Source organism: Gorilla gorilla, chromosome 13 (genome assembly GCF_029281585.2).
Source record: "Gorilla gorilla gorilla isolate KB3781 chromosome 13, NHGRI_mGorGor1-v2.1_pri, whole genome shotgun sequence".
Lineage (NCBI taxonomy): Eukaryota > Metazoa > Chordata > Mammalia > Primates > Hominidae > Gorilla > Gorilla gorilla.
Window position 1 is genome coordinate 124,265,150 of NC_073237.2, and position 21,504 is coordinate 124,286,653.

The window sequence follows — 21,504 nt, forward strand, 5'->3', positions numbered from 1 at the left end:
TGGTGGCAACCACCGCTCACCACACTCCTGCCAGCGTTGCAGCCCCACCAGGCTCCCTCCTGCTGGGTTTGGCAGGAAATCTCAGCTCCCAGCCATCAGGTCCCCAGACGCTTAAGGAGCTGAGAGACCTCTGGCTCTGTGGCCTGGGATGTCTTTCCCCTCACCCCTTCTGCATTCACTGCTCAAACTCTTCTCCCAGCTTCTGTGGGAATTCTTCCTAGTGTACCACGGGGCTCCTCCCCTCCTGGAACCTGAGCTCCTTGAGGGCGGTGTCTGGTCCCCTTTTGCCCTTGAAGGAATTGGGGCTCTCAGAGGCGAAGTGACTTCCCCATGGTCACACAGGCAGGGTGAGGTGGGGACAGGAAAAGCCAGATGGGCCTGGCTCCACACGCCCCCACCATCCCCAGAGCCCCCAGGTCTCCACTCAAGACGCAAAAATACACACCTCACTGGCCACTGGCTACTGAAAAAGCTGAGGATCGCTTTACTGGGAGCCCCCAACCGGAAGACGTGGTCCTGAGGCCACATGCAGCGCTGGACCAGAAGGCTGTGCTCGACCCAGGAAACACAGGACACGAAGCCGGAGCGTAGGTGTGTTTATTCCTGTACAAATCATTACAAAACCAAGTCTGGGGCAGTCACCGCCCCCACCCATCACCCCAGTGTGCAATGCCTAGCTGCTGGCCTCCTCCATCTGGTCCCTCCGGACTCACAGCCTCCTCCTGAAGCCCTTCCCTTCCAGGCTCCAGAAGAGCAGGAGACAAACACACCCCACTGAGGCCCAGCTTTAATAAAGTGCCTGATACAGAGCCAGGGGACAGAACCCAGGTGATACAGCTCCCGGCAGCCATCCCAGGACGACAGAGGGTCGAGGGAGACCCTCGGAAGCCCCCAGTGACTCCAGACAAAGGGGCAGCCCCAAAGGCGCCTCCAACAGTTGGAAAACCTCCCTGCTAGAGGGCAGAAAAGGAGGCCTGGCCCTTTAAGAGCCAAGCTAATGGCAGCTGGCTGAGGGCCTAAGAAAACAGCTTAAGGTTTTGTCCCGTTTCCTTCAGAGTCCCCCAACCCTGAAGGAATTTACGCAAAAATACCCTAAAGTTTTCCAGGAGGTGGGGAGGTCACCCCAGACCCCCCAAAGAGCTGAGCCTTCTTCCAGCAAGGGATAGTGGCTGGGAGGGTCCAGATGGGGAGGACAGACCCGAGGGCACTTGTAGGGGAGGTGGAAAGGGTCTCAGACTCCGCACTGGAAACTGGTGTGGGCAGAAGGGTGCGCAGAGAGGGGGAAGGGTTTGTCCAAGGTCTCAGGGCAGAGCCAAGACCTGGATGCCAGCCTCCCACCTCTGGGGCCTCCCCACCGCCCCCACAACCTCCACAACCCCACAAATTCTCTGGCCGGGCCTCCAGACAGCTTCTACCCCCACACAATCTCTCTTTCTGGTGCTGGAAATTGAGGGGGCAACACCAAGTTCCCAGCTCCTTGGGACAGGACCCCATTATCCCAGCAGAGTGGGGAGTGATTGGGGGGTCCATTCCTGGGGCTCTGAACCAAGGCCTCATGGGAAAGGACATGTCCTTAGCCTCAGATTGACTCAGAAATACCCCCTCTACCCTGATTGACTGTGCGCAGACCCTGACTGCACAAGAAAGACACCCCTGATTAACCACATAGACTCCCAAATCCCTGATTCGCCAACAGATTCCCCAGGCCCTGATTGGCTGGAGGATACATCCTCCTCAAGGCCCTGATTGGCTGGGAGACACTCCAGCGAGCCTTGATTGGCCAGAAGATGGTCCCTGGCCTAGCGGCTGGGCGAAGGCTGCTTCTCCTCTGACCCTCCTGAGGTCCCTCAGCCTGGGTGGCCTAGGTCCAGGAGGGGTGGGAGAAGGTGATGCCATACAGCTGGGCCCACGATGAGAAGACCCTTTTCTCGGTGATGAAGCGGTGGTGGTTGCCCTTGCGACTGTGCTCATTCTGGATGTAGGTGACACATTCGTCCGGCCCCTTGGGCTCGTAGTAGTGGTAGGGCATGCGCTGGAGGCGGGGCCGCTGGCTGGGACAGAGCAGACGGGCGTCATCAGGGCAAGGTGGGCGCTGGCAGGGTCCTTGCCCTTTCAGCCCCTCGCTTACCATAGGACCTCAATAGGAGAAATCCCCATGCCTCCTGGGGCCTCGGTTTCCCCATCCATAAAATCGGTGCAGGGTAGACTAGGTATGTAACCACCACTTTTTTTTTTTTTTTTTTTTTAATGCAGTGGCACTTTTTCCTTTACCTAAGAAGGCGGCAGTGTGGAGCAGTGGTGAGGGCTGTGAGCACTGGAGCCTGGCCCCTCTTCCTGCTGTTTGGAGGACCTTTGGCTACTCATAAAACATACTCCTCAGTTTTTCTCATTTAATTAATGGGAAGAATAACAGTTCTTATCCCGTAAGGTTGCTGTGAGGAGTAAGTGAGAGACTACATGTGGCCATGCTTGGTACCTGGTCAGTATTCAGTAAGTATAGCTGTCCCCTAGTGGGCTTTTCATATAATGCTACTACTAATAGTTATTATTAATAAATAAACTCTGGCGGAGCTTGGAGTGGAGGCCCCTGAGGAAGGAGAAGAAGCCTAGATCTCTGAAGAACAGTTTGAAAACAATGAAGCAGAGGCCCTCAAAGGCACCTTCAGCCACGGTTTCCAGCCCCTAGAGCTCCATCCTGCGGCCAGTGCCTGGGTGTTGTCCTGGGAGGGCGCTGGCAAGGAGGGCTCACCTGCAGTAGTTGGGGGGGACCATGCCATAGACATGCACGTGGTCACACAACTCCACCGCGATCACCATGGTAAACCAGCCTGTGCTCAACCACGAATGAGACTTCTCCCTGGGGATGGAGAAGGGTCACGATGAGGGCGCATGCAGGGAGAGATGGGAGCAGGTGACCCAGGGTCACCCACGTGGAGTTCCCTGGAACTCCTCCCATCCACTCATCGGGGCCCCACTCCCACTTTGGTTACCCCAAGTCCAGCCTCGCTGTGGGAGCATGGCATGTGGCAGAGGGCTGTCCAGGCAGAGGTGAGGGGTGTGGAGGGAGCTCCTTTGAGGGGAAGAACAGGAACAGGGCATGCTAGAAATGAACTGTCTCCTGGGGAGCTGGGTCATAGTTGGGCAGGCTGAGTGACTATGATCATAGAGCATGCTAAAAACAGTTGTGCCCATGCTAGAAGCAAACTCCTAAGGGGAGACTAATCAGATAAGTTCATGCTGGAGTGACTGCAGTTCAGAGCAAGGCCTGAAGGAGTAGCCCAGAACCAAGAGCTGTGCTCACACTACAGTGGCCACCAGCCATGTGTGATTGAGATGGGCTGTAGGTGTAAATACATACTGCATTTCTTAGGTAGTACAGAAAAAAGAAGGGAGGCCAGGCGTGGTGGCTCATACCTGTAATCCCAGGACTTCAAGACCAGCCTGGGGAACATAGTGAGACCTCATCTCTACAAAAAATTAAAACTCAGCCAGGTGCAGTGGCTCATGCCTGTAATCCTGGCACTTTGGGAGGCCGAGGTGGGTGGATCACCTGAGGTCAGGGATTCGAGACCAGCCTGGCCAACATGGCGAAACCCTGTCTCTACTAAAAATACAAAAATTAGCCAGGCATGGTGGCACGTGCCTGTAGTCCTAGCTACATGGGAGACTGAGGCAGGAGAATTGCTTGAACCCAGGAGGTGGAGGTTGCAGTGAGCCGAGATCGCACCACTATACTCTAGCCTGGGCAACAGAGTGAGACTCCTTCACCAAAAAAAAAAAAAAAAAAAAAAAAATAGGCCAGGCGCAGTGGCTCACGCCTGTAATCCCAGCACTTTGGGAGGCCAAGGCGGGCAGATCACGAGGTCAAGAGATTGAGGCCAGCCTGGCCAACATGGTGAAACCCCATCTCTACTAAAAATACAAAAATTAGCTGGGCGTGGTGGCACATGCCTGTGATTCCAGCTGCTCGGTAGGCTGAGGCAGGAGAATCGCTTGAACTTGGGAGGCGGAGGTTGCAGTGAGCTGAGATTGTGCCACTGCACTCCAGCCTGGGTGACAGGGCAAGACTCTATCTCAAAACAAACAAACAAACAAACAAAAACTGAATACTTTCTCCCTAAGACTAGGACCAAGGCAAGGAAGTCCACTCTCACCATTTCCAATACAATTGAACATTGTACTGAAAATCCTAGCCAGTGCAATAAAGCAAAAAGAAGAAATAGGCATACAGATTAGAAAGGAAGAAATAAAATTGTCCTTATTTGCATGTCACATGATTATCTGCACGGAAAATCCCAAAGAGTCTACAAAAATCTCCTAGAACAGGCTGGGCACGGTGACTCACGCCTGTAATCCCGGCACTTTGGGAGGCCAAGGCGGGTGGATCGCCTGAGGTCAGGAGTTTGAGACCAGCCTGGCCAACATGGTGAAACCCTGTCTCTACCAAAAATACATAAATTAGCTGGGTGTGGTGGCGCAAGCCTGTGGTCCCAGCTACTTGGGAGGCTGAGGCAGCAGAATCACTTGAACCCAGGAGGTGGAGGTGCAGTGAGCCAAGATCACGCCACTGAACTCCAGCCTAGGCAACAGAGCAAGACTCCCTCTCAAAAAAAAAAAAATCTCCTAGAACCAATAAGTAAGTTTAGCAAGGTTACAGGATACAGGATCAACACACAAAAATCAATTTCTCTTTTTTTTCTTTTTTCTTGAGATGGAGTCTCGCCTTGTGGCCTAGGCTGGAGTGCAATGGCAGGATGTCAGCTCACTGAAACCTCCACCTCCCCGGTTCAAGCAATTCTCTTGCCTCAGCCTCCCGAGTAGCCGGGATTATAGGTGCGTGCCACCACGCCCAGCTAATTTTTTGTATCTTTACTAGAGACGGGGTTTCACCATGCTGGCCAGGCTGGTCTCAAACTCCTGACCTCGTGATCCATCCACCTCGGCCTCCAAAAGTACTGGGATTACAGGCATGAGCTACCGCTCCCAGCCACAAAAATCAATTTCTATATGCCATTTCTATATATTAGCAATTAACAATTGGGAACAAAAAAAATTAATGCCATTTATAATAGCTCCAAAATTTTTTAAATATTTAGGTATAAATCTAACAAAATATGTACAGGAGCTATATGTTGAACATATTGGGTTAAAAATATATTAAAGTTGCTTTTACTACTTTTTTTCTTAAAGAGATGTAAGATGTAGTCTCATTCTGTCACCCAGGCTGGAGTGCAGTGGCACCATCCTGGCTCACTGCAGCCTCGACCTCCCGGGCTCAAGTGATCCTCCTGCCTCAGCCTCCTGAGTAGCTAGGACTACAGGTACAAGCCACCGCACACAGCTATTCCCTAATTTTAAAATGCGATTACTATGAAAATAAATGACATATGTGGCTCACATAGATTTATATTGGGCAGCACTGGCCTAGCTTTCCTAGGGAGATTAGTCACAGCAGGGCATGCTGGGAGTGATGCATCGCTGGAGCAGAGCATGCCAGGAGCAACTGTGTGCTTAAGGCAAGACATGCTGGGAACAGTCAAGACTTTACATTGGGTACACTATGGCGAGCTTCTCTCAGAAAGATGCTAGGAGTGACTGTGCAACCTCAGAGCAGAGCATGCTGGGTGGGAGCCCTTGTGCCCTCAGAGCAAGGTATGCCAGGAGAAAGCCCTCTTGGACAAACCAGGCCATGCAGAGCATGCTGGAAAGGACCCATGTGAACAGCTGGGCATGAAGAGAACTCTCCTAGGAGGCCCAACCAGAGGACGGCAGGACTTGACTACCCCTCAGAGCAGTGCATGCTGGGAGCAACAGGCCCTCTGGACGGGGCATGCTGAGAAGGAGCACAGTGCTGGCCAGAGGGGGCAGGCAGAAGGCTGGTACCTGTCCTTGCCCGTCTCACCCCGGAAGAGGTCGTCAAATTGCCGCATGCGGCCGGGAGAGACGGCATATGCTTCCATGTTGGGGAACGCCAGGCCTGCTCGCTGGATCACACGCACGAGGCTGCCCTGGGGCTTCTGCATCTTGCTCGGGGGCCCCCAGAAGATGAACACGGTTTCAGGGGTCCGGTTGACAAACTCCTGGGGCCTCCTCAGCACGCGGAACACACTGGAATGGGCCACGACGCGGTAGGTGGTCTTGTTGCCCACATCAGCTGAGTAGCCAGTGGTGGGTGCATCATTCATGCGGATTGTACACTCAGCCCGCTCGATCTCAGGGCCCAGCTTGGTGCCCAGCAGGTGGCTGGAGCTGCTGACAATCACACACTGGTGGCACCGAGAGGGCAGTGTCTGGCGGATAAGGAAAGTCAACATTATCACGGCCACTCTGTGCTGGCCCTGTGCTCCATACATCCAGGCCTCCAGGACCCAGGAATTGTTATGCCCATTTTAAAGACAGGGAAACTGAGCCCATTCATTCCACATTCAACATACATTGATAGCAAGCTGGTTAATGGCCAAGTCCCGGGGCAGAGCAAGGAGCAAAACAGACCGGGCTTCTGCCTTCAAGAAACAGGTGGGGAGACAGATAAGAATGCACATAATACATGCCAGGAAAAAAAAAAAGAAAATAGTGGCAAATGGCTAAGCATTGTAGCTCAAGCCTGTAATCCCAGCACTTTGGGAGGCCGAGGCAGGCGGATCACCTGAAGTCAGAAGTTCGAGACCAGCCTGGCCAATATGGTGAAATCCCATCTCTACCAAAAAATACAAAAATTAGCCGGGTGTGGTGGCGCGTGCCTGTAATCACAGCTACTCGGGAGACTAAGGCACAAGAATTGCTCGAACCTGGAGGCAGAGGTTGCAGTGAACCTAGATCGTGCCACTGCATTCAAGCCTAGATGACAGACCAAGACTCTGTCGAAAGAAAGAAAGGTAAGAAGAAAGAAAGAAAAGAAAAAAGGAAAGAAGAAAGAAAAGAAAAAGGAAAGGAAAAGGGAAAAAGGAAAGGAAAGGAGAGGAGAGGGAGAAGGGGAGGGGGAGGGGGAGGGGAAGAAGAGAGGGGGAGGGGACAGAGGGGGGAGAGGGAGGGGAGGGGAAGGGAGGGGAAACAGGGGCAAGTGACCAAAGAGCGACTGCAGCCAGGGCACTTTAGGAGCGGTGGCCTGGAAGGCCAGGTGCAGTGGCTTACGCCTGTAATCCCAGCACTTTGGGAGGCTGAGGTGGGCGGATCACCTGAGCTCAGGAGTTCGAGACCAGCCTGACCAACATGGAGAAACCCCATCTCTACGAAAAATACAAAATTAGCAAGGTGTGGTGGCGCATGCCTGTAATCCCAGTTACTCGGGAGGCTGAGGCAGGAGAATCGCTTGAACCCCGGAGGCAGAGGTTGCGGTGACCTGAGATCGAGCCATTGCACTCCAGCCTGGGCAACAAGAGTGAAACTCCATCTCAAAAAACAAAACAAAACAAAAAAAAGAATCTAATTTGTGAGAGGAATCTAACATAACTGACTCCATCCTGTTTCTGACCTCACAGTCTAACCACCCTTGCTCATTCCTGTCCATAGGCTAAGCTAACTATGAGAGGAATTTACTTTATAGTTTAACTCTGAAGCAAAGATGATAACAGCCCCTTCCCAAAACTGAACTCCACCTTGTTTGGGGACTAAAACTGACTTTGTAAAGTTAATAAAAGGCCACAAGGTAACAACTGAGACAGAGGCCTGGACTCTGCTAGGATACAGGTGTAGTAAAATCATTTGTTTTACTTATTTTCCTTTTCCTTTGTCCTTCTCTTCATAGATGCATGATTGCCTGCATATGGTCAGTTCGAAAGAAGGTGGTCACTAATAATTGATTGTCTCACCCCCCGCACACCTTTCTGTCAAGCTGTAGGCATAAACTATAACTAGTCATTATCTCTTAGCTTGCTTTTCTGCTAAGATGTAGCTATAGTTGAATTATAACCAGTCATTGTTTCTTAGTTTGCTTTTTAAAATATAGATAACATCATCGTTGTTTTTAACATAGATAACATCATTATTGTAAAACCTGAGTGTTTGAGATATTTTTCAGACCTTGCAATCTGGTAGATCAATGGATGCCAACCAGACCAGCGACCCATGGCCCCCACCCAGGAACTGACTCGGCACGTGAAGACAGTTTCAACATCACTATGATTTCATCCCCAACCATTCTCTAGTCCCCCTGCCTGCCAAACTATCCTTTAAAAACCCTGGCTTCCAAATTCTGGGGGAGGCAGATTTGAGAACTATCCCATGCCTCCTCATTTGGCTGGCCCTGCAATTGTTAAACCCTTTCTCTGCTGCGACACCCGCAGTCTCAGTGTATTGGCTTTTCCTGGGCAGCAGGCAAGAAGCTGTCCGGCTGTAACACACACGCCTCTATGAGCTGAGATGTGAAGGATGAAGAAGGACCACCTAGGGAAACATATTCAAGGCAGGAGAAACAGCCAGCACAAAGGCTCCAATGTGGAAATAAAGGTGGTACATTGAAAACCAAAAGAAGGCCATTCAGTTGGGGCAGAGTCAACAAGTGGGAGAACAGAGGGTCACAAAGTCTATGTGACCACAGATTCCCAGCTCTCCAAAGAGGACATCTTCCAAAAAGCACCCATGACATTTCCACAGCACCCAGAAACAAGAACCACCTTGTTATTAAGGAAGGTGCGAAAGCCACTCTGGGCTTGTTTTTCCATGGCTGAAATGAATGGGTTGGAACCACATACTCTCTGGGGTGTATTTTTTGCCCATGGAATTCCCATTCACCCTTTAAGGCTAAGCTCAAATGCCACCCTCCCCAAGGCAGCCTTCCCTGAGCCCTTACTCCAAGATCCAGCAACACATCCCACGTACCTCGACTGGCGCTCCCACTTTTCTGAGTGCTAGTTTTTCTGGCTTCCCCTGTGATGCTGGAAGCACTGCAAGCCAGGCTCTGTCTCTCCTTTCCACATCACCCACACTCAAGCTGTCCCATTTTTATTCCGCTTTCAAGGGTTCTTAGGGTAGAGAAAGACTCACTTAGGTGTTAACCTGTCTCCAGACACCTGCTAATGTGCCCTTTCCTAGTGAGGGTGTGTCCAGAGCCCGGGCTCTACACTCTGCATGCGAAGGCCCTGAAGAAAATATAGGAGGGTCAGTGAGAAGGAGAAAGAGGTACTACAGGGTGAACCCCAGAAATACAATCTGAATTTCATGGCTACCCAAGGCTAACAGAAGTCCCCAGGAATGACTTTGGCCTCTCTGTGCAGCTGCATCTTAGCAGGGGGTAGGAAAATACCATCTTCTTCCTTCCCTCACTGTGTGGCCTTAGACATGTGACTTCACCTCTCTGAGCCTTGGTTACTCCATCTCACCAAGGAAGATAATAATGCTGCCCTCACAGGGCTTGTCTGAGGATTACTGGTGATCAAAGTGCCTGGCACACACAGGCACTTGATAAAAGGCAGCTGGTATTATTACTGCTTTTGTGTTGTCAAATGTCCCAGTGCTGTGCTCCCAAGCCTGTGTGGGCTCCCCAGCAGAGACAGAGAGCAGTGAAAACAGAAACACATTTTCAAAAGGATTCTGATTCAGGAGATGGTAGGATATTAGCAATAAGGGTGGGGACTTGGAGAGAACTGAGGCCCAGACAGGGGCAGCGCACTTATCCAAGGTCACACAGCAAGCAGCAAGCTGAAATCACCGGAGGCAGGGCCTTGACTCCCAGGGTCCACCTTTCCTTTAGGAAAGAACAGGTGGAGGGAGTGGTGATGCTGGGCAGTAGGGAGGAGCTCCCCAAAGCAGCTGCGCTACCTTGTTGCCGAGAATGGGGACATAGCCGTCAGTGATGCTCCACTTCTTGAGGTTGACAGGTCGGCGGCTACGGCCCCGCAGGGAGCCGTAATGGAAGACCTCATTGGCACTGTTGGAGCTGTAGAGGATGAGGATGGTGATGAGGGCAAAGAGGATCACGAACACTGCTGACCGCTGCTCCTGGAGAGAGGAGAGGTCAGTGAGGGCCCAGCTGCCGGGCAGGCTCAGCACCCCACCTCCTTGCCACCTACCATGCCTGGTTAACTCCCGCTTTTTGTTGCAGACCAGGCCAGGCACTACTTCCTCCAGGAAGGCCTCCTTCAGCCACCTCAGTCCCCCCATCACAACACTGATCATACTGCATTCAAACTCCCATCTCTCCAATTAGACCGTGAGCTCTGGGACTAGGTCAGCCTTGCTCCCCACTGTATCCTAGATCCCAGGGCAGGGCCTGGAACATGGAAGGTTCTCCGGGAGGGTTTGCTGGACTGGATTGAATATGTCAGGATTCCCTATAGCTGCTGCTAAGAGGATGTCTAGAGACAGGTGGGACATCTGAGTGAGAGGGTCTAGGTCTTCCCCCAACAGTAATTCTCCAATGTATTGCCTCTAGCTCCAAATTTATCCTTTTTGTCTGCTCTGTGGAAATGGATCTGGGCCCTTTAAATATTTTCCCTTGTCAGTTAGCTGCATATTAAACTTTGTGAGTAGAGGGTGCTGGACAGACACTGCAGGAGGAAAAGCATTTGCTTCTTGGTTCTGGTAGGCTTGCTAGGGAGGCTCCTTCAGTGCACACGGCCTCTCCAGTAAGGGCATCTTACCCACTGCCCAGAGGCCAGCAGTGCCAGCAAGTCAGGCATATTGCTTCTGGCTCCTGCTGTGATCACAGCTTCTCCGAAGTCCAGCTCCTACAGTGCACTCAACCACCTGCAGCACCTGGAGGCTGGCGGCTTCCCCTCCCCAGGCCAGTTCTGTACTGGAGCCATCCAGTGGGCCATAGCTGGGCCTTCTTCAGCAAGGTCCAGATCTCAGCCTTTATGGGGGCAGGGGTGCTCCTTATATTAATATCTGCTATTCTTGTATTCCTCAGAATTCCAATCCCTTGTTACTCTAGTGTCCTATTATAGTCAATAATTTTTTGCATTAAACTTTTCCTGTTTAATCACTGTGTAGTTTCTTTTTCCTGATTAAACTCAAATTAATACAACCACCCCATCCCACTTCCAAACCTCAGGCTCCATAAAGGAAAGTGTCCTTAGAATCCATGTATAGTTTTCCTGGATTATAATTTTGGTAAGTATGACATCTGTTGTCTACCTTATGAGCTATGGTCACCAAGGCTGCAGTGGATCCTAGGGAAGGGGCATGCAGGGCCAGTCATGTAGTAAGTGCTTAGGAAAGAATGAATGAATGAAAGAACGATGGGGAATCCTGACATTCTCAGGGTCATGCTCGGGCTGTATCACCTTTGACTCTGATCAGTGCACCTTCGCCCCATTTCCCGCTCACCTCCACCTGCCCACCCCTCTCCTGCACAGCACTCCACAGTCACCTCGGCTAGTCCTTGACCATCACAGACAGACCGTCAGGCCTGGGAAGGCAGAGCTGACCCTGGGCCCGGGAACAGGCAGGAGCTTACCCTAAGCCACTCAGAAGATCAGTGGCCAAACCAGGGCTTAAACCTGGGCCTCCCAGGCATGGGCGGCTTCTTGAGGGGAAGAAGAGACTCATGGTGGCTGGCGTCTGAGACAGGTCCAAAGGAACCCATTCCATGGAGGGAAGTGAGAGGCTCAATGGGGTTAAGAAATGAAGGGAGACTTACTTTGTTGCTACTCATTTCTCTCCGGCGTCTGCTGAGGGGTAGGTGTCGGCGTCCTGCAGGTGGCCCTGGGGGCAGGGATGTGGGCTCACACCTGCAAGCCACCAGAAAGGGTTATTATGGCTTCGGTCCTTTGGGTCCAGCAAGCCAAAGGCTACACCTTCTATGCCCCGCACTAGTTCTTCTATGCACCCAGAACTTTAAGGCTCAGGACTGTATCCCTTTTGCAGACGGAGACACTGAGGGCCAGAAAGGCCAGGAATCTGCCTGAAGTCACACAGCCTGGTGGCAGCAGAGCCCTGCCCATTCTCCTCCCTAAGCAGGGGCCTTCCCACACCAAGGCAGCTGGCAGGGCCAAAGCTGGCTCCCCTGCTGGAGGACCTGACCTCCACGCAGTAGGAGCCCCATTCACACCCTGCTCTAAACCCTGCCTTGGGTCCCTGTGGTGTCAGAATAAAACAACACCGCTTGTAGGCCCCCAAACTCCTCTGCTCTGGCTCTCTCAGGTTGGCCTGGAACGCCCTCCCTCCTATGGCCTCCTGACTCCCACTCATCCTCCAAGCCTGGCATGGACCAGGAACTCCTCTAGGTCCTCCCGTCCCCCCAGGCTAAGAGCTGCCTGCGGGATACAGCCCACCCAGGTCCTCACTCAGTTTCCCCGTGCCTCCACAGCCACGGAGATTCAGGAATATCGCTGAATGAATTAATGCATTAACAAGTAGGATCTCTCGGGGGCTAAGGGCACAGACTCAAGTCTGAGAGGCTCGGTTCTAGTCCAGGCTCGGCAGTCTCTGCCAGGGCTGACTCCTCATCTGTCAAATGGCTGTAATCACAGTCTCAGGGGGTGGCTGGGGGGGCCTTTGGAAGACCTGGCGGTGAGGAGGCCGGCCCAGCTCTGCTCCGCACACCCCAATCGCTTCCTCTCCCACCACCAAAACCCAGCTCCTTTCCAGGGTTCCCCACCTGTGAAAGGGAAAATGTACTGTGTCCAGCCTACCTCCAGCAGACAGGCCAGGGGGCAGGGCGGGCAGGAGTGCAGAGGGAAGAAACTGGGGCTTAGGGGGCCCTCCTCAGCTCCGTCCCCTGCTCCAGGGGCCTGTCAGTTCCTGTATTCTCTGAGCCCTTTGACCTAGCCGCTGTTTACTCCTACACCGCCACCAGGAATAGCCAGAGAACCTCGGGCCAGAGGAGGCTTGGCACACACATCTCGCTCCTGATTGGTTAGATCATGGCCCCGCCCCCTCTCCAACCCCGCCCCCTCCCCGTGGAAGCGCCCCTCATCCGGAGCTCGGCTTCGGGTTTCTCCAGCGGCTGTCCCTCACAGCCAGTCAGGGAGGCCCAGAATCCTATCTAGTCCAGGCCCTGCGGTACAGAGCAGAAAACGGGGCCTCATCAGAAGCAGGGAGCGGCTTGTTCTTGCCCTCACAGACCGTTAGAGCAAAAGACAGGAGTCCAGAATCCTGGGGTGGCCCCATCTGCCCCGAGACCTTGGCATTCAAGGCGCCCAGGGGTCCAGCCGCCTCTATCGTACTACGCGTGGCCACCCTTTCCTGCGGATGCCCCCTGCCCACCCCCCACTTTCCCACCTTTGCCCGAGCTGTGCCCTCAGCCAGGACCACCGTCCCCCTGGTCCGCCCCGTCACAATCCTGCTCTGAGAAGGCCATGGTCAGTACAGCATGTCAGCTGCCAGTGCGAATCCCGGTTTCACCACTTACTGGCTGGGGGGCCTCGAGCAAGCCATGTGACCTCTCTGAGCCTCAGTTTCCTCATCTGTGAAATGGGAACAATAAGAGTCGGTAACTCAAGGGGTTGTTGGAAGGATTCAAGCAGATGTGGCAAGGGACACGCGGGGCTTGAAAGTGCTCCCACATTGGCCGGGCGCGGTGGCTCACGTCTGTAATCCCAGCCCTTTGGGAGGCCGAGGTGGGCAGATCACGAGGTGAAGAGATCCAGACCAGCCTGGCCAATATGGTGAAACCCCGTCTCTACTAAAAATACAAAAATTAGCTGGGCTTGGTGGCGTGCGCCTGTTGTCCCAGCTACTCCGGAGGCTGAGGCAGGAGAATCGCTTGAACCCGGGAGGCGGAGGTTGCAGTGAACCGAGATGGTGCCACTGCACTCCAGCCTGGCGACAGAGCGAGACTCCGTCTCAAAAACAAAAACAAAAATAAATAAATAAAATAAAATAAAGAAAGAAAGAAAAGAAAGTGCTCCCACAATGCCAACAGCTGTTAGTCTTGTGGTTAATCACTGTTCAAGGCCCGCCTCTCCAGTGTGTCCGTGAAACACTCCTCCCCTGACCCCAGTGCAGCGACTTTCCCGGAATATCAAGGAATGTGTGGGAATGCGTTCTAAGCATCACCCACGCACTGAATCCCGGCAATGCATGGTAGGAGCTCTTGTTGCCCATTTTACAGATAAAGAGACTGAGGTTCAGAGAGGCAAAGCGCCTTGCGGGGCCGCCCAGAGCCGGCTCCAGAGCCTTGTTTACAGGCTCGTTTACAGGGAGCTGCCCAGGGCTGAGCCTGACTTCGTCTCCCTGGAGGATCCCTCTCGGCTGGAACGGGTCAGAGGCCATGGAGTGTGTGCCCAGGACGTGGCTCCGCACCGGCACCGGGGCAGGGGTCTAGGAGTGCCGGCCTGTTGGGGAGCGGCTTGCTCAGGCTGGCGAGGCGGCAGCCCCGAGCGCTGGGCCAGGAGCATGGACTCAGCCCAAGGCTGGACGTGCAGGCGAGCTGAGCAGGAGCCGAGGGTGGGGGCCACACCCTGCCCTCTGTTTGGGGGCTTTCCTTCTTCCAGCCCCGGGAGTCCTCCCGCAGATCGGGACGCCCCCACGAGCCCGCGTGGGAGGAGGGCTCCAGGGAGAAGGGGGAGGGAGGCTCCTAAATCCAAGACGATGCGGGACGCTGAGCCCGTGCGTCCACCTGGTGAGGGGCTCACCCAGCGCGCGCCTCGCGTCAACCCCCTCCCCAACTCCTGCACTCCGGGGGTCCGGAGCCCTAACCCCAGCTGGGAAGAAAAGAGAGGCAGGACCGCTGACGGGGTAGTCGGCGGCAAAAGGCCCAGCGGACCCCGCGACAGACCCTGGGCGCGAGGACCGGAACCTCGGGGCGCGCTACCAAGGGGGAAGGGGTCTAGGGGTGCCGCCGGGGGACCCGCATCCATCCCCATCCCCGGCGATTAGCAATCTCCTCTCCCGGCGCCCTCCGCCCCAGCCCCCGCCTCCGCCCCCGCCCCCGCGGCCCGCTCCCGCGCGGCGCCAGCTCACCTCCGGCGGGGAGCGCCCGGCCCCCCGCGGCCCCCGAGCCCCCTCACATGGCGCCGGGAGCCGAGCGCCGGGGTCCGCGCTCCTCAGGCCGCCCAGGCCTCGCCGCACCCGCGGCCCGCCGGGTCCTAGCGCCGCCGTCACGGCCCGACCCAGGCCTGGGAGGTGGGCGGAGCCTCGGGTGGCTCCGCCCACGGGCGGCCCGGGCGGGGAAGGGAAAGGGGAGGCGGACCCGGGTGCCGCCGCCTCGTGAGCGCCTCAGTCACCCCACTGGGCAGCCCGGGGTGACCACCAAAATACAACAGCCTTTCGGCTCCCTGCAGCGTGGATCAGGCCCACTTCTAGCTCTCTTTATTGCCACCATGACCCCGGATGGGGAAACTGAGTTCCGGAGCACGCTGTGCTTGGACTCAGTGGAGTTTCTACCTGGGCTCCCCACAGAGGGCCTCCAGCTCCCTGCCTTGCACCCTGTAGTCACCTGGGCAAACTTAGGGTTCACCCTCAGATTCAAGTTCCGCTCTGCCATTCGCCAGCTGCTCAGCCTTAGCGCATAACTTCCCTTCTCCCTGCCTCTGGAAAATAGGGAGAAGAACAACTTCACAGAGCTGGGAAAACTTAAGATGTTCCTTCTTGTAATTACCAGGACATCCATGACATCACTTTACGTGATAGGGAAAAATAACTTAAGTAGCCATTACCAGGGAACTGCTTAAGTTAAGGCACAGCCTGCCGAAGTGCACGAGGAGGCTGTTAAAATGAAGGATGCGGGCCAGGCGCGGTGGCTCGCTCACGCCTGTAATCTCAACACTTTGGGAGGTCGAGGCAGGTGCATCACCTGAGGTCAGGAGTTTGAGACCAGCCAGGCCAACATGGAGAAACCCCGTCTCTACTAAAGATACAAAATTAGCCTGGCGTGGTGGCACATGCCTGTAATCCCAGCTACTCGGGAGGCTGAGGCAGGAGAATCGCTTGAACCTGGGAGGCAGAGGTTGCGGTGAGCCGAGATCACGCCATTGCACTCCAGCCTGGGCAACAAGAGCGAAACTCCGTCTCAAAAAAAAAAAAAAAAAAAAAAAAAGGATGCAGGTCAGTATGTCTTGGCAGGAAAGGATGGCCAGGATATTTATAGGATATTTACGTGAAGAAAGCAAGTTAAAGAACTGCCAGCCAGGCCCAGTGGCTGTAATCCCAGCACTTTGGGAGGCTGAGGTGGGTGGATCACCTGAGGTCAGGAGTTAGAGACCAGCCTCGTCCACATGGTGAAACCCCCTCCCCCAACCCCCCACCCCACCCCGCCTCCAGTCTCTACTAAAAATACACAAATTAGCGAGGCGTTGTGGCGGGCACATGTAATCCCAGCTACTCGGGAGGCTGAGGCAGGAGAATCGCTTGAACCCAGGAGGCAGAGATTGCAGTGAGCCGAGATCATGCCACTGCACTCCAGCCTCCAGCCTGAGCAACAAGGGCTAAACTCCCTATCAAAAAAAAAAAAAAAAAAAAAAAAAAAAAAAAAAAGAACTGTCTTGGAAACAAAGTTGTAAATATTTGCATTCCACAGCTGAGTACACATGCCCTGGAGAAATTCTTGCAGATGTGCCCAAGGAGGTTCATAGCAGCATCGCTATGGGGAAAAACCCCAAATATCCATCAACAAGAGAATGGAATTGTTTTATACAATGGAAGGTTCACACTGTGGAATAATATGTAACAGGGTAAAATGAATGATCTACAATTACATGGATGAATCTTAGAAACACAAGGAGTGAAAAAGAGGTCTTGGAAGATAAGTAAAAACTACACAATAGGGGCCGGGCGCGGTGGCTCATGCCTGTAATCCCAGCACTTTGGGAGGCGAGGCAGGCGGATCACTTGAGGTCAGGAGTTCGAGACCAGCCTGGCTAACATGGTGAAACCCCATCTCTACTAAAAATACAAATAAATTAGCCAGGCGTGGTGGCACATGCGTACTTGGAACATGCTACTTAATCCCAGCTACTTGGAAGGCTGAGGCAGGAGAATCGCTTGAACCTGAGAGGCGGGAGGCAGAGGTTGCAGTGAGCCCAGATCGTGCCACTGCACTCCAGCCTGGGCGACAGAGAGAGACTCCGTCTCAAAAAAATAAAATAAATTAAATTAAAATAAAAATAGGCCGGGTGCGGTGGCTCAGGCCTGTAATCCCAGCACTTTGGGAGGCCAAGGCAGGCGGATGACCTGAGGTCAGGAGTTTGAGACCAGCCAGACCAACATGGTGAAGCCCAGTCTCTACTAAAAAAATACAAAATTAGCCAGGTGTGGTGGTGCATGCCTGTAGTCCTAGCTACCCTGGAGGTTGAGGCAGCAGAATCGCTGGAACCTAGGATGTGGAGGTTGCAGTGACCGAGATCGTGCCACTGCACTCCAGCCTGGTGACAGTGCGAGACTCCATCTCAAAAATAAATAAATAAATAAATAAAAATAAAAGCAAAAGTCAAGAACAATGGGGGAGGAATCAAAGAGGTATGCAAGTTACAGTAACTGGTCTTTAAGTGGGGACTGAGTTCAAGAGGTTCATGATATTTTTATGCTTTATCACTTTCAAATATGACACCGTATCACAATATTTTAAAAGATGCAAATAAATAAATAAGGAAATGCCTTTTGCCTATCACAGTGATTAGTGTTTTTGTTTTTTTGTTTTTTATTGGGATAAAGTCTCGCTCTGTCACCCAGGCTGGAGTGCAATGGTTCAATCTCGGCTCACTGCAAGCTCCGCCTCCTGGGTTCAAGTGATTCTCCTGCCTCAGCCTGCCGAGTAGCTGGGACTACAGGCGCGGGCCACCAAGCCCAGCTAATTTTTTTGTATTTTTAGTAGAGATGGGGTTTTGCCACGTTGGCCAAGCTGGTCTTGAACTCTCGACCTAGGTGATCCGCCTGCCTCAGCCTTCCAAAGTGCTGGGATTACAGGTGCGAGTCACCGCGCCCGGCCAGTGTTTAGTGTTAGTGGTTATTTCTGGAATGATGGGATCTGGGGCTGCTTTTTTTCTTTTGGTTTAACTGTATTTTTCCAAAAATTTTAAGATAATGGTCACATTACTATTATTATTATTATTATTTTGAGACGGACTTTCACTGTGTTGCCCAGGCTGGAGTGCAATGGCGCGATCTCGGCTCACTGCAACCTCTGCCTCCTGGGTTCAAGTGATTCTCCTGCTTCAGCCTCCTGAGTAGCTGGGACTACAGGCGTGTGCTAGCACGCTCGGCTAATTTTGAATTTTTAGTAGAAACGAGGTTTCACCATGTTGGTCAGGCTGGTCTCAAACTCCTGACCTCAAATGATCCACCCCCCTTGGCCTCCCAAAGTGCTAGGATTACAGGCATGAGTCACCGCACCCAGCCCACACAATATTTTTATATATTTAAAAATGTATTTTTTAATTTCTAAAAACAAACTGCAATATATAGCATAATTTTTTGCTTGCTTTTTTTTTTTTTTTTTTTTTTGGAGATGGAGTCTTACTCTGTTGCCCAGGCTGGAGTGCAGTGGCACGATCTCGGCTCACTGCAAGCTCTGCCTCCCGGGTTCACACCATTCTTCCGCCTCAGCCTCCCGAGTAGCTGGGACTACAGGTGCCTGCCACCACGCCCGGCTAATTTTTTGTATTTTTAGTAGAGATGGGGTTTCACTGTGTTAGCCAGGATGGTCACCACCTCCTGACCTTGTGATCCGCCCGCCTCGGCCTCCTAAAGTGCTGGGATTACAGACATCAGCCACCGCACCCGGCCTTTGCTTGCCTTTTAAAAATACATAACTACGCATAATATTTGTAAACGCACACATAAAGTGTCTGGAAGGACCCACAAGGACTACCAGCAGTTGATTCCCTGTTAAAGTGAAGGTGGGGCAGGACGGTTGGGTGCTACCTTCACTTTTCCCTTTATAAACTTCTAGGTTGTTTGCACTGTACTTATATGGGAAGTTAATACCAGGTTGTTTCCAATTAAAACAAAAGTCAGCAGCAGTACCCCAGGGTCCAGCCTTTAGGCCATAAAGGCACTGCCCACCAGGCAGGGAGGGGGTGGCCCGCAAGGGTGGATTGGAGGCTTCCTGTCCCTGGTGCCCACCTCCATCCGCTTCCTGAACCTCAGACCAAGCTCCACCCATGGCCCTCCTAGGTCGCTGACCCCGCCCTACAAGCGACAGGATGGAAAACCACGGAGTGGGGGCAGGGCAGTCAGGCAGGCAGGAGGCCTGATGAACTTGACTTCTGAGGACTCAGAGCCTCTAGCCCAAGGCCACCCAGGGGGCTGGGGGCTGCACCAGGGAGGGAAACATCCTGTCCCCAGCCCTTCTCACTAACCCAGGCCAGTGACCCGAATCAAACACCCAGAAGTGAGAGGGTGCTTTGGCCCTGCTCCTGGACAGCATCTGGGCCTGGAGCTGCCTGTCCCGCCTGCCATGTCTCTGGGCCCAGGCTCACTCCAGCAGGATTTGCTTCAGGGCTGGCTTCCCTTCTTGGGCCCCAAGAATGACAGCAACCATCTCAATAACAGTAATAACAAGGATGAGAAACAGAGCAGCTTACTCTCTGCCAGGCACTTTGCAAACACACCTCATTGAATCCTTATGGTGGCCTATGAGTTGGGTACTGCGGTTAACCCACTTTCCAGAGGAAGAAACTGAGGCTCAGAGAACACGCAGGTGGCAGGGTTGTTTCCACTAGGCCTGTCTGTTTAATAACCACAGACATATTCTACACGGAAGCCTTGGGTCTGTGAGAGCCAGGCCAGGCCACACCAGGACGTTCCTGCATGGTGGCTGTGGCCAGTCCTCGTGGGCCTCCCCCACAAGCCCTTCCCCCGCAGTCTGGGAGAGCTGGCCTCTGCTTTGACCCTTCCTGCCTCCTACACGGGTAGGAGAGGCCCGTGTATCCCCTGCTTCCTGACCCTTAGCAAACTTCTTTGAGCTGTTAGGATTTTTCCCTTCCATGGTATTCTGGAAAGAGCTCTAAGAGACCCCCTCACCTGCCACAGCTCCCAATTCAAAGAAACCAAGATCAAGGGCCAGAGAGAGAATAGAACTTGCCCAAGACTCCGCAGCGGGTCCTGGGCAGAGCCAGGCCGCAAGCCAGGCCTGGGGACTCCGGCCTCTCTCCCTCTAGGCTTTTGTCTGGGGGAGGGGCTTCTGGAGAGGAGAGGCCTGTGAGAGTGGCGGGCAGGTGGGGGCCTGCACACAGGGGCTGCTCCATAGCCCAAGACCTGGGCTCCCGGCCAGAGGGTCTGGAACGAGGAAGTACTGCCTCTTCCCCCACAGAGGCTGGAGAGGGCAGACGGGCCTAGATGAGCCTAGACGCTGGGGCCCACCAGTCCCCCAAAGCCAGATGTTCCTGTTCTCACCTGGGTGTGTGAGATTTTTTGTTTCATTTTGTTCCTTACAAGGTGAAGCTGTGTGAACCGTGAGCGTGAGCTCTGGGCCTGGCTCCATGGCCCTTGTAAGGAAAAGGCCCCTTAGGACACCTCTGGGCTGTGAGGCTTACCTGGCTTCCCCTCTGGGCTTGGAGGAAGTAGAGTAGGTCCTCAGCCACTCTGCTGAGGGGCAAAGGAACCAGGGTATGAACAGGAAAACAGAGGCCCAAAGAGTGGCTGCAGATTCAGGTGATCCCTGGGGCTGTGGGGAGGCTCCTGCCCTGGGCTCACCTCAAGGAAGCTGCAGGAACTGCTGTGGCAAAAGCAGAGAGTCTTCAGTTTCCTGATCAAGACAGCCTTCAGTAGACCCCGAGCCAGCCACCAGACCTGTCAAGGATCATCTCCATCTGCCTGGAGGAAGTGACTGACGCATCACTCCTGCCAGGTCACCACCCCCAGAAAGACACACGATTTGGGCCAACCCAGCAGTAAATACCCCACCCGAGGGTAGGGCCAGGTCAGAGAAGCCTCTGTGTCCTGGGCCCAAGGGCTGAGTCAGCCTTTTCCCAGGGGATAGAGAAGGAAGAGGAGGCAGCCTCCCAGGAGGGAGTGGAGTTCAAATCCCATCAGAACCAGCAGACACCGGGCCTTGGACACCCAGGATGAGGCAGGGAGTAGGGAGACAACCAATGGGGCAGGGGCTTCCTGCCATCTGTCACCACCAAGGAAGGGCAGGGCCAGCCGAGGGCAGATGAACCCCATGAAAAATGCTGGCTCCACATGTCAAGTGCCTGCTATGTCCTAAGCCACGGGGATAGTCCACTGTCTGAATCTGTGAGGTGGGGACAATTTTAACCTTTTACAAATGACAAAACAGGCCCAGAGAGGGGTTCTAATCTGCCAAGACCACAACAGCAGAAAGTGGGGCCAGAAAGAAGTCAGGCCTTGACTCCAGGGCCCTCCCTCTGAGCCCGGAAACCCCCTCCACCTCCGCCTACCAGACTCCATCCCGCCCTTACCTCTGCCTGACACCTGTTGAGAGCTCCTCGCTCTGTGCTGTGGCTCCGCTGCCAGCCTGCTCCTTGCTTCGCCAGCTCAGGGCTCTCCTCCCCCCTCCCATTCCTGCAGAAACTTCTGGGTCCACCTGGCACTGGGCAGGAGGAAGCCGGGCACAAAAGCGGTGCTGTGAACCAAGTGCCAGGTCTCAGCCCCCTTTGTGAAAGCCAAGGGCGGGAGGGAGAGTGCGCTGGGTCACCCAGAGCCCCCGGGACTACTGGCTAC

At 53.8% G+C, this 21,504-nt stretch overlaps 1 protein-coding gene across 9 annotated transcripts; it reads right to left on the reverse strand.

Moving 5' to 3' along the window:
* Nucleotides 1-580: 580 nt before the first annotated feature.
* Nucleotides 581-21,463, reverse strand: ST6GALNAC6 (ST6 N-acetylgalactosaminide alpha-2,6-sialyltransferase 6). 9 transcript variants are annotated; one of them, XM_031014428.3, is made up of 7 exons: nucleotides 14,845-14,999; nucleotides 13,292-13,346; nucleotides 11,579-11,669; nucleotides 9,757-9,936; nucleotides 5,884-6,290; nucleotides 2,750-2,857; nucleotides 581-2,051 (listed from the first exon to the last, which is right to left on the reverse strand). In XM_031014428.3, the coding sequence occupies exons 2-7, from the start codon at nucleotides 13,315-13,317 to the stop codon at nucleotides 1,862-1,864; spliced, it is 1,002 nt and encodes a 333-aa protein (XP_030870288.1). In that variant the 5' UTR covers nucleotides 13,318-13,346; nucleotides 14,845-14,999; the 3' UTR covers nucleotides 581-1,861. The 9 variants fall into 9 exon arrangements, with proteins under 9 accessions (XP_030870288.1, XP_055207196.2, XP_055207193.1 ...); XM_055351221.2 differs by lacking the exons at nucleotides 13,292-13,346; nucleotides 14,845-14,999 and adding an exon at nucleotides 21,243-21,463; XM_055351218.2 differs by lacking the exons at nucleotides 13,292-13,346; nucleotides 14,845-14,999 and adding an exon at nucleotides 20,515-20,654.
* Between the last annotated feature and the right edge of the window lie 41 nt (nucleotides 21,464-21,504).

Excerpts from the sequence above, each read along its gene's own strand:
- ST6GALNAC6 (XM_055351221.2), bottom strand. The coding sequence starts at position 21,343 with ATGGGAGGGGGGAGGAGAGCCCTGAGCTGGCGAAGCAAGGAGCAGGCT. Across the intron at positions 11,670-21,242 it reads TCAACAGGTGTCAGGCAGAG|GTGTGAGCCCACATCCCTGC; the intron begins GTAAGGGCGGGA and ends GGTGGCTTGCAG. Across the intron at positions 2,858-5,883 it reads GGTGAGACGGGCAAGGACAG|GGAGAAGTCTCATTCGTGGT; the intron begins GTACCAGCCTTC and ends CTCCATCCCCAG.